Genomic DNA, 14295 nt, shown 5'->3' with positions numbered 1-14295 from the left:
CTTGGATGCTCATTTGCCATTTTGAGAAAATGAGTTGTCGAGGTTGTTTTTTTTTGGATTATCTTAGATTTGTTTTATGTAGTTATTACAAAAAGAAAATCTACCACAGCAAAGAGAAAAACTGAAGTCGAGGTTGCTGAAGTTAGAAGATGGACATACTGCTTTAACCAAAGGACACTGTTGTCACCAAGCTGATTCCATAATTTCATGAATCAGATTTTTTTTTAAATACTAAAAAAAACAGCAACAACAACATGACATTAGCCTTATATGAGAGCCATTTGCCACCATCCTGCTCAGTCAATAATCGGCATCAGCCACAGTAAACCAATATTGTTCACGATCTTAACTCATTGTGTTAGTTTCATAGAATTTGCTGCATTGAGGAAAGGTCATGCCATCTGTTCGATGTCATAACCCAAACCACTGCCAAACTTGATGTTAGAAGAGGAAAAGTCACAACATTACCAAATATTGTTCCAAATGAAGGCAAGTTGTTTCAAGGAACAATGAATGTCTGTCTCATGTTTCTTGCCAATCACAGAGTCAGATGTGAAGGAATTTCTCAGAAACAAAGCCAAGCCTGGGAGGGATACTAGAAAAGAGGTGACCAGATCACCAATCATGACTATTTATCCTCTGAGGGGCCTCGATACATAAAAATTGCATAGAACTGCATAAAAACACATAGCTTTTTTCGCACCAAAGAGATTGGGCAGACATTTTTGACCCGACTTTGCCTAAGAACCAAATACCTATATGGACATTTGTTTGGTGGGCAGAACAACACATGAAACCCACAGGGTGTGCAAGTGCTTATATGTTTTAGTGGTACTTTATTCATAAGAAGCTGTTCTATTTATTCATAAATGAGAAATGGTCTGATCTAAAACTGTCCCCACTGTCATTTCTGTTTGTTTTGCGCAGCTCTAAAATTGACTGATTGTGACAATGAAAAATTCTTTGGGAGGGGCGCGCAAGTCTATATTTTACAGGTGCAGAAAATGAGTATTCAACATAGACAATGACTGAGAGGATAACAACGGGCTGTGAGATAAACCAACACCTTAGAATCACATATATCTTGTTCTTTTCCGCACATGTTGTGTTATGGGCACTGGTGTAATGATAAAATTACCTTCTCGTCATCTTCAGTGAAGAGTTCTCCACTCAAAGTCTTGTTGATGCCCTGAGCAACTCCGATGATCTCTCCGTCACTGTTGCGAATGGGCATGCACAAGAGTGACTTGGTTTTGTATCCTGTCAGCTTGTCAATTTCATCACTGAAGCGTCGGTCCTGCAACCCATGGGCACAGTAAACAGTAAAGACACGATGTAAGGACTTGCAGGGGGGGGGGTCTATTTCACTGCTTTTATTTGCAAATGACAGGACACTAGGTGCTGCTCCTCAGAACCACCACCCACTGACATAAAAGTGTCCACAGTGATGGTAGTTTGATGGACAACAGTGTGATTTAAGGTTTGCTCTATAAAATGTTGCCATGAATTTGAACAAATGTCTGGCATCAACAATGTTTCCACAGATAAAGGTTATGATTGGACAGTAAAGTAGTGTTACTCGTGAGACTTTTAGATATTTTCTTCTTTTCTTAAAGAGGGCTCATTCAAATACTTTGGTTTGATTTGACTCGAGCTTTTGTCAGTCTACAATTAATGTTGGTTCACAAGCTCCCAGTCGTTGGGTTAGGGTTACTTTACCTTATCAACAATCAACTATGAGAAATAAAGTGACAAACTGCACATAATTGGCCTGTCTCCCTGTCTTGGTCTTTCTGTGACTCATGCATATGCACACACGCCTGCATGCACAATAAGGAACAGGCACCTGATAGGCGTCAGGAATGTTCACCGTCTCTCCGTGTTCAGCCACATAGCCAATGATTCCTTTCCCCCACGGCACTTGAACTTCATATGAGTTCATTGAGGGCAAAACAGTGGTACCTGCGTGCACGTCAAAGAATTTGGACACTAGTGTTTTCTTGTTGCCAGTTCCTTCTACTAAAAACAAGGAGCAGCGGTCTGCGTCGACCATAATGCAAACAAACACGAGGATTTTGTAGCTGAGACTCGTTAGATCCAAGTCGTTAGATATGTCTTTCACAAGCTCCAGGAAAAACTCCCTTTCGTTGTGTTCCTTGAGGTAATACTTAAAACCCACGGCCGTGGACGGGTACTGGGGGATGTTGACTCTGGACTCCAGCAGCGCGCTCAGGATGTGCGCCGTGGTCGGGGGCAGAGAACTCGCTTTCCTCAGCAGAGCTCTCCTTCTCATGCTCGTCAGCGGCTCCTGCGCCCTGGAATTCACATGTTCGTCGTATGTCCTGTTGACATTAATGGCCTTTGATCTGGCGAAAGTTTTGCGCAGCTCCTTCTGAGACGCTCTCCGCTGCAGACCATCACATTTGCTCGCCCAGCTGTCCTTGCACGGGTTGCTCTTCTCCTCTCTCGGTTCGGCGGGAGCCGCAGCCGCTTGGCTCTTGCTCGCCTGGTGATTCTTGAGCCATTTCTCCACCATGCCATAATTCCCCTTTCTGTTCAGGTAGTCCTCGAATAACTCTGGATGCGAGTCTAGAAAACTTTCCACGTCAGAGAACACCATATTTGACACAGCCATGTCTGTGCTTCAGAATGTCCTCAGTGAACCAAAGCCATGAAGTCGCGCAGAGAAATGTCATCTATGAGGCTTTACAGGGGTAGAGAAAGTAGAGAATCACGCGAATCGCACAACTTTCACGATGCATTATGCTGGGAACATCTCTGGAGCTACATACCCAGTTTCCACACTGTGAGGAGAGGGATGGAGACTTCTTTTGCGCACCAGCATATTACTCCACAACATCTCCACATCGCTCATTTCATTTAAGACAATAATGTAGACCTAATCGAAGCAACGTAGAAGCAAAGGAAGGCCCGTGTAGACTATCACAGGCATTGAAAATCCTCAAACAGAGCCACTACCGCTCATCCCCGTCGTATGTGCCCTCTTGTGTGCAAATGACGCTGGCTGTGGTTGGCTCGCTCCCGCTGATGCTCTCTTCGTCACAAGGTCAGGAGCTCAGGGTTGCTCCAGCGCTCATCCCTCTGGCTATTTGAACCATTTGACCTCCTTTGCAAAGTATGACGACGACGATGAGGGTGACGATAACTAGGAAACATTTAACTACCGTCTTTACAAATGGGTGAAGATGCGTATCTACACATGTGCAGTATTCAGAGAATGTGATGAATCGGGTTGTTTTCCTTTTAATTACTATTAGTCTCCACGTCTTTTCTTCATATGATCTGTAATGTTAAAATCGTTAACATCACGTATTAGCTGGATTAAGTATAAACATTAATTAAATAAAATAATGAGTTCTTATAGGCAGTCCATGAAAAGGTTGTTTGACAAAAGAAGTCAGCGTCTTTCATAACGAACACTGCAGCTCCAAGATGCGTCTTCCTCCCAAACCCTAAACTTTAGACAATTCTAGATCTACAGTGGTTCTTAACAAGTTATGCAATGTCGACTTGTATTGCCAAAATGAGCGCGTCAGATAATCAAATTCCTATATTGCTCGTGAAGCTCAGGGTTGTTGCGTCATTTGAACACAAGACGGAGCTGTCGGCCGTGCCACAGGTTAGACTGCAAATTCAGCAACTGTTCGGATAACAGAACAAGTTTAGCTGATGATTTCTGTTATGCATCTCCTTTTCCAGGAATCTATTTCAATTGAAGCGCGAGGCCCTCTTAGTTGGAAATTGTATCTATATGTACACAATTTACCTTCATACGATTTATTATATTTTGCCAACTCTCACCACACCATGGGAAAAAACATTTTGCACTCAAGTCTTCTCTATTTTTTTTCTTTAAACAAGCTTGACAAGTGTTCTGTTATTTGGGTTGAACTAAGCTCTAATTTAGTTATTCCATGTTAGAAGAAAAAGTCATCCACAAAAACAACCCAGCCCTGTGATACAAAGTACAAAGGAGCACGAGACCACGCATGCGTTGCAATGTTTAACTGACCGTTATAATGAGCTATAACTTTAATCCAGTTCCCCACTAGGAAAACATCCTATATTGCAGATTTCCACTGAATATTTGTCACGCAGATACATGAAACAACACCCAATACTCAACACCTGCTGACTTCTGGGACCATAATCAATGCGACAAGTCGTTTAAAATATTGTTTAGTGTCAGTTTTATTTATCATACAAACGGAAAAATGACCGTTCAGCTATTGACAAGGTAGAAAAAGACTTTTTTTTTTTTAAACTGACAATTCAAACAACTACTTGGATGAAAAGAAAACAAACCGAAGGATTAACAGTTTAGCACAGCATTCAGGTCCTACATTCTGAATGGCCAGTACAGTGACCAATAATTTATGATAGAAAAAGACACCTGTTAAAACCAGGAGATATAATTTACTCAACAGCAAGAGAGCAATTGATATAAAAAATTAACGTACAGCTACAACTAATGTGGTAACTTTGCAAACATGACAGTGACTGGTTTGCTTTTCTGCCACAATTATGTAGGAAAAAAGAAGAGAAAAAAAAAAAAAGGAGGTCCTGGTTTCCTGAGCATTTTGTCAAGACTGCTCCGGGTAAAGGAGTGGAGAAGATGAGGCCCCCTATGAAGTGGAAGACTTGAGGTATGCGATAAGATCCGTTCGCTCAGTCTTCTTTTTGATGCCAGCGAAGATCATCTTTGTTCCTGGAATGTATTTCTTGGGGTTCTCCAAGTAAATCATCAGAGTGTCCTCGTCCCAGGTAATGCCTGTAATAGTGAGCAGATAATAGTGGAAAATGCAGTTTAAAATGGATCAGCGTGACTGATAAAAGTGTGAAAATACTGCCAGCACAAATATGCAATAACTACCTTTGCTTTTGTTGGCATCTGTATAGGAGTAGCCTTCTGCCTGGCCGGTTTTCCGTCCGAAGAGGCCCCAAAGGTTGGGTCCAACCTTGTGCTTTCCGCCGTTTTCCACCGTGTGACACTGAGCACACTTCTGGACAAATGCCTTCTTGCCTTTGTTAATGTCAGCAGGCATATTTCTAAGACACACACACACACACAAATAGAATAATTAGCAGGTGTGTTAGCATTATTATCTTCAAATAACTTATACTTGGGATATACATATATCCTGCTTTTATAATGAAACAAAAAACAATGCCCCCCATTCAGCCACAAGGGGGCGATATCTTCCTAGTTACACAACTGTCCATTCGGCAGTTACAAAACTTTTAACGTCACTTCTATAGTTGCTATGGATGTATTTCAAATGTAAAACTAAGGCAGTGGATAAGCAGCTATTAAGTTTTATCCTATTTATGGTGATCTTTAATATCTTCAGCCAAAGTTAAAGTATTACAGTTTAATCTACGGCGTCCCGAGTCCCATCAAGATTTTCTCGGAAGTATAAAGAATTAGGCAAAAAACACACAAAAAAAAAACTACGTCTTCAATAAACGTACTGATTGAAATGTCTGACTAAAACGTAACCGGGTTCTCAGGAAACAGGCTCCCGCCGACAATGGACCACGCTGTACGTGAGGGGAGCGGAAAAGAAGAAAGGAAAAAAAAAAAAATACAGATTTTTTGCATTTTTGTCGATTTACAAAAAAACGCGATAACGCAGATCTCGAAGAGCAACTCACAGAAAAACTCGTCGTTTAAATAATTACCGTCTCACCTTTTCTTGATATGTAAGGCCTACTCGAAAGGATTAAAGTAACTTGTAGTTCTTCAGTTTCGCTCCTCCTGCCGGCTCCGTCGCTTGCGTTGTGTGAAACGTGCTTCCTTTCCCTGAAGTTACTCCACTGATAACGTCATCAGTCAGCTGACGTGTATCATCATCCCAGTCACGTAAACGTCGGTTGGGAATGTAAAACGTACTTACTGTCAATGACAAATTGCTTTCAAATACCAACACAATCCATAAAAACACGACACTACGCAAGCATTACTTCCAGAAGATAGAAACTGAAAAAAAAGCGGAACTATTTTTTCTTTTTTCCAACATGAGACTGAGCTGAGTAAAATGATCTTAAAAGAAAAAGGCAACGAAAGACAGGCTAGTGTTAAGTGGGACTGAATTTAGGATTTCGAGTGTAAATCCGTTCCCGAAGAGGAGACACTTTTGAAACTAATCTAGTCAGCTAATTTGGGCCTTTATGGCTCTGTTAGGGCTCTACAAGGTCATGAGGTCATGAGCTGTGCCAAACTTGGGTTGGGGCGTGTCTTGTATGAGACAGATGTGGCACAGATGTCATAAGCTGGCTTTGACATGAGTTATGGCAAGTGTTTGCGAAGGCCACATGTGGCCCAAGCCCCAAAGAAAACTCTCATTTTAGCCATGTACTGTGGATATATGGTTGAGTTTTTCAGCTAAGGATTAAGACAAATATCGAATATAAGAAAACTGAGGCCGTGGGCCTCATTTGGGCCAAACATTCTTTGCTCCCTGCGTAGTGGCCATAAAATGCTCCAACGTCACGAGCATGTCAGAGTCCATGTCAGGAATGCTCGCCATAAAAACTAATGGTCAATTCTGAGACAGACACGGGCAGGTGGAGAGAGTTGCTGGGTACTTTTCCTGGAGCAATACTCTCAGTTTTTTAAGAGAGAACGATTATCCATCAGCCCCAACATGTGAAAATGCCAGTAGCCAAGGCAAGTTCCAACAACCACGGAGTGTAAAAAAACACAAGCATTCCCTTTCAAGCATTCGTAACTGTATTCCTTAATTCTTGCCTGCCCGGTTTTAGCTGTGTGTCATGCTTTCGTCAGTATTATCTACCTTATCACCCTCTTATCTGTACATCACCAGAGTAGAGGACTTTTGTTGTATGCTTGAGTTGTTCCACTTTGACAAGTAATAGGATCGTACTCCATCTGTTTACAAAATTTGCTCGTCTGTACCCCATCTATCCATAGTAGTTTTAAGTTAACTCTTACCATGCTAAGTTTGCAGTTTCTTTATCTCGATTTGATCTTGTTAACATATCTTGCATACCATTCGGGCATGCTGGAAACACACCTCACAGACTTATCATTCATCACCTGTTTGTCTTGTGGTTGCCTCTACTTAAAAGAAACTTGTCTCATTGACGGGAAGTGACATGTCTGGCACACTGACACTGTTTTGTAACCCACATGTTTTCTGACACTTAAATGATTTCATCTCGAAAAAACAAAATAAATCCCTTGTTTCCTCTCTGTGTTCATTTGTTTAAGAGTTGCAACCTTTGAAAACATTGCCCTGCTTGGTCATTTTAAATTTAGTTTTATCAGCCAGTCGTGGATATATTAATGAGTATACTTCTGTTATAAACATTCAGTGCCTCAGGTTTAGGCCTTCAACCAAGCTACAAACTTTTTTTTTTGGATGTTTGTTCCTGTCCAACCTATACCTCATGTGAATGTCACCGAAATGAACACAACAGATGTAAAAAACTTCGACCACAACATTAATGTGAAGCAGGTAAATGTGAGTTGGACTGGCACATCAGCTGAAGTTAACAGTATATCCCGATCCACTGCACGTGTAAAGTTGGCATCACAATCACCACTTGTGCAGAACCCATTTGTCCATCAGGGGGCACTGTTTCAATCTTTGCCACTCTGTATGCCCAGGCAATTATGCAATTATTGAAATAAATAAATTGAGTGCCTGGCTCACTAATGTTGTTTAGAGATGTGCTAAAAGAAAAAAATATATATATACACCAATTCGCCAGATACATTTAAAGCTGATATAGTATAATCAATATTGGTTTTGGCCTTAAAAATCTTGTACAGAGACCTTAGTAAAAAAAAAAAAAAATGGCCCCTTTATAATACATTAGAAGTTTAAAAAACTTTTTGTTTGAAATGGGTAGGTTCCAGGTATGAATTAATTTATGGTGTTAACAGTTGGAGTGTCTCCAAGGCATTGCTGTACAAGGGAGTTTGGCCATCAATGCAACATCCCCGAATAAGGGGGGGCATTTATAGATAGCATTATGCTATCTATAAATGCTATGCTAGCAAGCTAGCCATCTATGGAGAAAAAAAAGTACAGTATTTCCTCCGAAATTGTAATGTGGTTGAATGTATCATATACACAGAAACTACTCAGGTGCCTTAAATTGTGTTAAATTGCTGGACTGCAGTTACTTTCCACTTTCCACTAAAGCCATCTAATGCCTGTTTCCTGCCCATAATTGTACAGATGGGTGGTAAGAGCCGTTGCTAGGCAACCACACCGTCTAAGTACGGCTCGAAACAAAAGAGCGGCACAAATCAGTTTACACTTTAATGCCGGGAGGGGAGGGGTTTATTCTTTCTTTGACGATAATTATTCATGGTTATCGAATCATTTTTACTTTCACCGTTGAAAACAGTATGTCCGAAGCTGCACTATTGTCCCGTATTTGACGTAAGCTAAGCTTCGACCGCTCTTTGACGCAAGATGCGCTCGCGGTACTAACCGTATTACGACTTGTCCGGGTGCGGATCCCGTCGCCGGTTCATCCCAGTCCGAGATTCGTGTGACTCCACTGCCGTGTTTTGTTATCAACCACTGTCCGCCACTTCCTGGTCCATTCCGGCGATTTCTTCCCGCTCAAAGCCGATGTTGCTGCAGGGAGGAGCGAGCGGGGTGCAGTTGAGCCGAGCTGAGCATCACAGCCCGCATTCAAGGAAACGGGCAAACACAGCACTTTTTTTTTGACTTCCCATAATGTTGTAGCCACGCTATAGCTCACCACTTGAGCAAGAAGAAATAAATCTATTCCACGTGGAGCCCTATGGAAGCCGCTTGTCTTTGAGGAGCTGGGAATCTCTGTCCAGTCAAGGAAGACCCCCTCAATTGTTTCCTGCGCCAAGAACTGTAAAGACATGATCATCACACCGCATCCGTGGTAAGGCAGTAGGATTTTCTCTCTTTATTTCAAAGCAGCCCGAATGCTGCCAGCGTTGCGTATGTAGAGCAAATTACCATATTATGACGGTGTTGTGCTGAAATGGGGGTACATACCTCCTGTTTTAGTGCTCTATTCAGCCACTGAGACCCCAGCTCCCGTCCTTTTGTATTTGCATCCTGAGAAAAAAAATCACCGAGGACCAGTCAGACGTGACCACATAGCCGCTGCTGACCTAGCTAGCAGCTGCTAGTTTGACATAGGGATAACAGCTCATCATGTACCCGAACAAACCCAGCATCACACGGACGTTATCATGATCCAGCATCCTTAAAACATGGATGCCTCATTGGAGCAACAAAAGCAGCCAACTCTGTAACTGACTTTGATGATGTAATGCGTCACTGACATTTTCACCTTTTTTAACTGAGCCTCTGGGTTTCCCTACAGTCCCAGCTGTCTCATGTTGTGGAATCAGTGAAGAACATGATCTCCACTCATAATCCTCTACACTCCGCTTATTAATGTTGCCTGTGCTGGAATACCAACTTACTGAAAGTTAGCCAACTTCTGTCACTCCCAGGATTGCTCCACATTATCACTCAGCCTTTTTCAACTGAAGGTCAGCCAGTGACTTTGCAGTAATTCAAAATAGCCCCGAATCACATACATTTAAGAACAGCAGTGGAGATGGGCAAGCTCAGTCCATTTGTAGTTTAGAACTGACATGCTCTTTGGATAGATGCTCCTTTGATCGGTTGGGATTATTGATTCTCTGACATATTGCTTGCCCATGTCTGAAAAATCCTCCTGCTGAAGGTGGACTCATCCCATTTAGATAATATCTTCGCTGTGTGACTTGTTTTGTGACAGAGGGAGGGGACGTGAAGCAGAAGCCATCCTGACTTTAATGTAAATGTTGGATTTAGATGTTCTTTTTTTTTTTTGCCCTGTGAAACAGGCCGTGCTAATTTCTCATTCATGCTCTTTAAATTGGTTGAAACATTCAAGTGCTTAATGGATTAAGTCTGTAACCAGACTAATGCATGGATGTCGATTTGATGACTCATGTATATCCGTCCCCTGTGTTTGCTTTAATGATTAGTTTCTGATAATTACCATCATGTTTGTGGTTAGCGCTCGGTTATTAACTTAATTAGCCCCCCTCCACCAACCCATTGTTTTATATTATGGAAGCATAGTGCTTTACACAGACAAATGGCAAATTCAAGGAAAGATCTGAAGCCACTCATACATTGAGGGGGCCCGTCATGCTCTTGTGGGTATTTTGCTGGCGCTTGTCGCCTTAGCCGGAAGCATTTGCTGTAAATGACTAAAAGCATTTCAAATGATCCCCTTTCTGCTATGAGGAAACGCTTCTGATGGGAAGGGTATCTTCCAAGATGACAGGGTCCCCATTCATTGTGAACAAAGGTGTCGCTGAATGGTTTGAGTATGAAAATGATGTGAATCATGTGCTACGGTTTTCGTCGTCACCAGATCGCAAGCGTATGTATCGCGTATTGTGAATGAATGTGCTCGACGGCGCTCTCCACTACCACCATTGAAACACCAGATGAAGGAAAATCATTCAGAACAGTGGTCTTCCATCCCTCCAGAGCAGTCTCAGAGATGCTCCCGCATCACCCGGAGGCCCAGCACCTCACCTAAACAGTTTATGTTCAATTTTCTTCAACTGGACTTCCTTCCTCTAGAAGGTTGATGTAATTACAAAACCTAAAGGATATTTGACATGAAACAATTTGAAATGATTTCCTTAAAATATGGCCTTTAATGGGACACCATGGACTCCACTGGTTGAGTGTGTGCCCCAAGTACGGAGGATGTCACAGCTGGCTCCACAGCTGCTTTGAGTTCTGACCAGTGCCGCACTTTGCTGCATCTTAGGTCAAATATAAAAGACTGATGCCTGTTAACGGGTTAACTACAATACTTTCACAAATGTTTTTCATCCGGAAACAACAGAGAAGGTATGAGCAAATATTCAGTACCTTCTGGAATTTCGTGACGGTGTCCAAAATGGGCATAAGTGGGGCAGTAACTTTGACGTATTACAGTGTGATGCTCAGCTCTACCTAGATGATGTAATGTGTGCAGCCTGGGACAAACTGGCTCTGTCCAGTTGGCCTTGTTTGGGGGAAAAAAAAAAAAGACAGACCTACTTTTAAAGAGATGTGCTGCTGACTGCCCGCAAATGTCACTCAGGATCTATATCCATCGAGCCAGATATTGTACACAGAGGTAAAAAGTCAACCTCAATCGATATGCATTATTAGCCAGTTGTAAATTCAGACAACACTTGTCCTTTAAGACCCTGTAATATAATATAAAAGACATGAGGCAGCTTCTGTTGGCCCACTTTAATTATGTAACAGAGCGGGGGATCAGCAAACTTGCTTCACTGTAGAGTGCAAGTCAATACTGTGCGATTGTGTTCCTTGGATGTGGTGACAACACAGACGTGACTCTCGTCCAACTCTTGTTGCAGCGCAGTTACCATTCATCTTTATAGTATTACATGTTGGTGATAAGTGATGCCTTTCGTCTTCGTGCTGCTTTTAACGTGCCGTAGACCTACAGTACGGGGTGATTCCTGATTGCTCTCTGATCTTCTCTGGTTTATTTTATATTGGTCCTTGCAGTGTGTGGCATACAGGGCTAGGCCTTCACTCCACTCAGATCTCACAGAGCAGGGCACAGATGTAGAGGGATTACTTCTGTTTGTCTCTGCACAGTTCTTCCTGCCCTTCTTGGCCCGACCTACGTGAAGACAGATGTGATAGTTTCCGCTTTATTTGTGATGCTCAACTGATCCCTGAAACAGAAATTTGACTATTCCCTTGCCGCTCCTCTGGAGTTCACCTCAAACATTTAGGCAAGAAAGGAAAAGAAAAGAAAAAACATCAGAGCGTGCAGGAATGTTGCATCTTGTTCAAATCCGTGTCTGTGGAGCAGGTTGTTGCTCCAGGTGCTCTAAGATTTGTTGCCGTCTCTCTGCCACACTGCGCAGACTGCTTTACTCGGTCATTACTTTTGAATTAGCTTGAATAATTAATGACGGCCGTATAAGTTTTGTATGTGTGGCAAAAGCACTGCTACTGTAAACAAGAGAATTATCACAAATGAAGCATGTGTTAAGTTTCTGCTCAGCCTTTAGAGTTGTTTGCTCAGCTCGTTGTAATTCCCTCTGGAGTGGAAATAAATGAGCCCCGAACACGTGGCCTTGAATGTTAAAGATATCCTCACATTCATTTCATGGCGTATAATCACTTTATGGGACAGCTCCGTGTTTAGTTTTGTGTCTTTTTTTTCCCCATTAAACAACTGTTTTTTGTGTTTTTTTTGTCATTACTTTTGATTGGAAAAAACTCCCCCTAAAAACTTCCGTCCTCAAAATTGAGAGCGTGAAATGAGACCGACAGACGTTACTTGTGACTGTTTCAAGGATGGATTTTAGACCGAATGAGACAGATGGGAGAAAAGATTAAGTATATGGAGTAGTGCATCAGTGTGAACAAAGAGGGCACAAGGGACAGAAATGCCGCAATGCTAATAAACGTGTGCAGATGTATGCAAAACATACGTGTGCACACACACATAGGCTAATATAGGCTGTGATAATGTGTCGTTGCATTTGGTTTGTTCTTTTCTCGCCTTTGTCATGTGATTGAAAAAAAACCCAGAAAATTGTCAGAATTCAGGAGCTTGTTAGTTGGGTTTGATAAAGTCTTCAGTATATATTAAGTGCGATGCTGTCAGCAGCATGCCGCAGAGCGTGAAGGTGAGTGGGACCGACCGCTTTTGTCAAGCTGCCAGTATGAAAGCTGATTTAAAAAAGTTATTCATGAAAACTCCCTGTCAATTTTCTATACGCGCTTTATCCTGTTCATGGTCGCAGAGGCGCTTGCTTTTCTCCCAGCCGCCGTGGTGCGAGAGGCGGTGTACACACTGTGCATGCTGTCAGAGGGGGCTGAAGGACTCAAACCGTGGAAGTAACTGTTGATCTGTCGTTCTTTGTAAGGTGGATGCGAACACATGACGAGTGAAATGACAACCAAGGTGATGCATCCGAGTAAGGCACTGGGCCTCTCTGTTGCTGTCAGAGCAGCTGCTTTTCGCCTCGGCGTTGGTTCTCCAAGTCGGTGGAACTACAGTACACTGCAGGATTTAACAGAACTCGTCCCTTAGATATTCCCTCATTTAGTCTTTTGATGATGGCACCAAATGCCATCATCAAAAGACCTGTGCTGCCCTAACACGTCGGTCCCAAAATCTGCCAAAGGTGTTTCAGTGGCTTTGCATCTGGTGACTGAAGGTGCAACATATTGGAGCTATGGACCTAAAACATGCCAGCGAAAAAGCTTCCCACAAACAAACCGCTATAATAGTCAAGGGCTCTTTTTTTCCCTCCAATATGTCGTCTGCCTATTCATCACAATATTTCAGCTGTATTTCACAACAGATTTAGTAACAACGCTCATTTGTTTTAAAACATCAGCCTTTCCCGGGGGAAATCTGTGATAAAGAGGCTTTAATGACAGTTTTATAACTAAATGCTCACCCTTCTGTCTCAGGGATTGTTTGCTTTGAATGATCAGACTTAGTTTATTGACTTGATAAATACTTGGTTATATTTTTACAGTACTGTAATGTGGATTGGCCGAATCTTCATGTCAGGGTGAAGAACAAGAATGTGTTGCCGTGGTGGTCGTTTGAGCTGTGAATGCGCTCGGTCTGTTTAACTTTGGGGATGTTTCGCGCCAGTTCAAGGCTTTTACTAAATGCCCTGGAGGAAAAAAAAAAGCATCTTCACCCCGGACTGTTGCATACTGGTGCTATTGTTGCTTCACACAACTGAAGGATCCTCTTTGTGGGGTTAGATCTCCAGATGTCACAACCACAGGGGATGATTTGCGCCCTGTATCCAAACCAGACTCTCTGGAAAGGAGTTTGAACAGCAAATTGGCTTGATGTATTCGAGAAAAAATTGTGCTTAATCTACAGAAGGAACACAGGCTTCTTCTTTAAAGTTTCAAGTTGAAACTTGAAACTTTATCCCTGACACACAGATATTTTCTTTGATGCACATAGAAGACTTTACCTTCCTTTGTAACTGAGCACCCCCCCTCCACAGACACACACACACACTCTGTTCACTCCTGTTCGCTCTACATAGGCGCGTTACATTTTGTCAAAGTTTGTGACGAGAGTCGGTTTGACATTGTTTGTGTCTTGAGCAAGTATTTCTGTCTTCATAGCATTCACATGCAGCCTTGCTTTGTCTTCCTGCTTAGAGGGCCATAATCATGGTGACTGCATTTAGAACTGTAAGCTCATGACTAATCAAGTGCT

The 14295-nt window shown here is 42.3% G+C and overlaps 3 protein-coding genes across 5 annotated transcripts in view; 1 reads left to right on the top strand and 2 right to left on the bottom strand.

The window, feature by feature from the left end:
* pde11a (phosphodiesterase 11a) overlaps window positions 1–2676 on the bottom strand; it is a 53227-nt gene extending 50551 nt beyond the window's left edge. Inside the window, exons 1-2 of the mRNA XM_075479626.1 lie at window positions 1847–2676; window positions 1139–1297 (exon numbers count right to left, since the gene is read on the bottom strand). Coding sequence (XP_075335741.1) covers window positions 1139–1297; window positions 1847–2635 — 948 coding nt within the window. The 5' untranslated portion in view covers window positions 2636–2676. The remainder of the gene's footprint in view (window positions 1–1138; window positions 1298–1846) is intronic.
* A 1518-nt stretch (window positions 2677–4194) lies between these two features.
* On the bottom strand, window positions 4195–5821 carry LOC142396652 (cytochrome c-b). Its single transcript, XM_075479627.1, has 3 exons — window positions 5712–5821; window positions 4895–5070; window positions 4195–4792 (listed from the first exon to the last, which is right to left on the bottom strand). The coding sequence occupies exons 2-3, from the start codon at window positions 5064–5066 to the stop codon at window positions 4647–4649; spliced, it is 318 nt and encodes a 105-aa protein (XP_075335742.1). The 5' UTR covers window positions 5067–5070; window positions 5712–5821; the 3' UTR covers window positions 4195–4646.
* Window positions 5822–8506: 2685 nt separating this feature from the next.
* Window positions 8507–14295, top strand: part of osbpl6 (oxysterol binding protein-like 6) — a 38944-nt gene continuing 33155 nt past the window's right edge. For 2 of the 3 annotated variants that reach the window (XM_075479625.1, XM_075479624.1), the window contains exon 1: window positions 8508–8922. The gene's annotated coding sequence lies outside the window, so the exon portion shown is untranslated. Of the gene's footprint in view, window positions 8923–14295 lie in introns of all 3 variants that reach the window. The other variant, XM_075479623.1, reaches the window with a different exon arrangement.

The sequence above is a fragment of the Odontesthes bonariensis genome, chromosome 12 (genome assembly GCF_027942865.1).
Source record: "Odontesthes bonariensis isolate fOdoBon6 chromosome 12, fOdoBon6.hap1, whole genome shotgun sequence".
Classification (NCBI taxonomy): Eukaryota; Metazoa; Chordata; class Actinopteri; order Atheriniformes; family Atherinopsidae; genus Odontesthes; species Odontesthes bonariensis.
Note: the sequence above shows the minus strand (reverse complement) of the source record. Positions and strands in the feature narration are given on the sequence as shown.

Bases quoted from the DNA above. Each gene is read 5' to 3' on its own strand.
- LOC142396652 (XM_075479627.1), bottom strand. From the start codon at position 5,066: ATGCCTGCTGACATTAACAAAGGCAAGAAGGCATTTGTCCAGAAGTGT. The intron at 4,793-4,894 runs GTAGTTATTGCA...TCACTATTACAG, and splicing joins AGATGCCAACAAAAGCAAAG to GCATTACCTGGGACGAGGAC.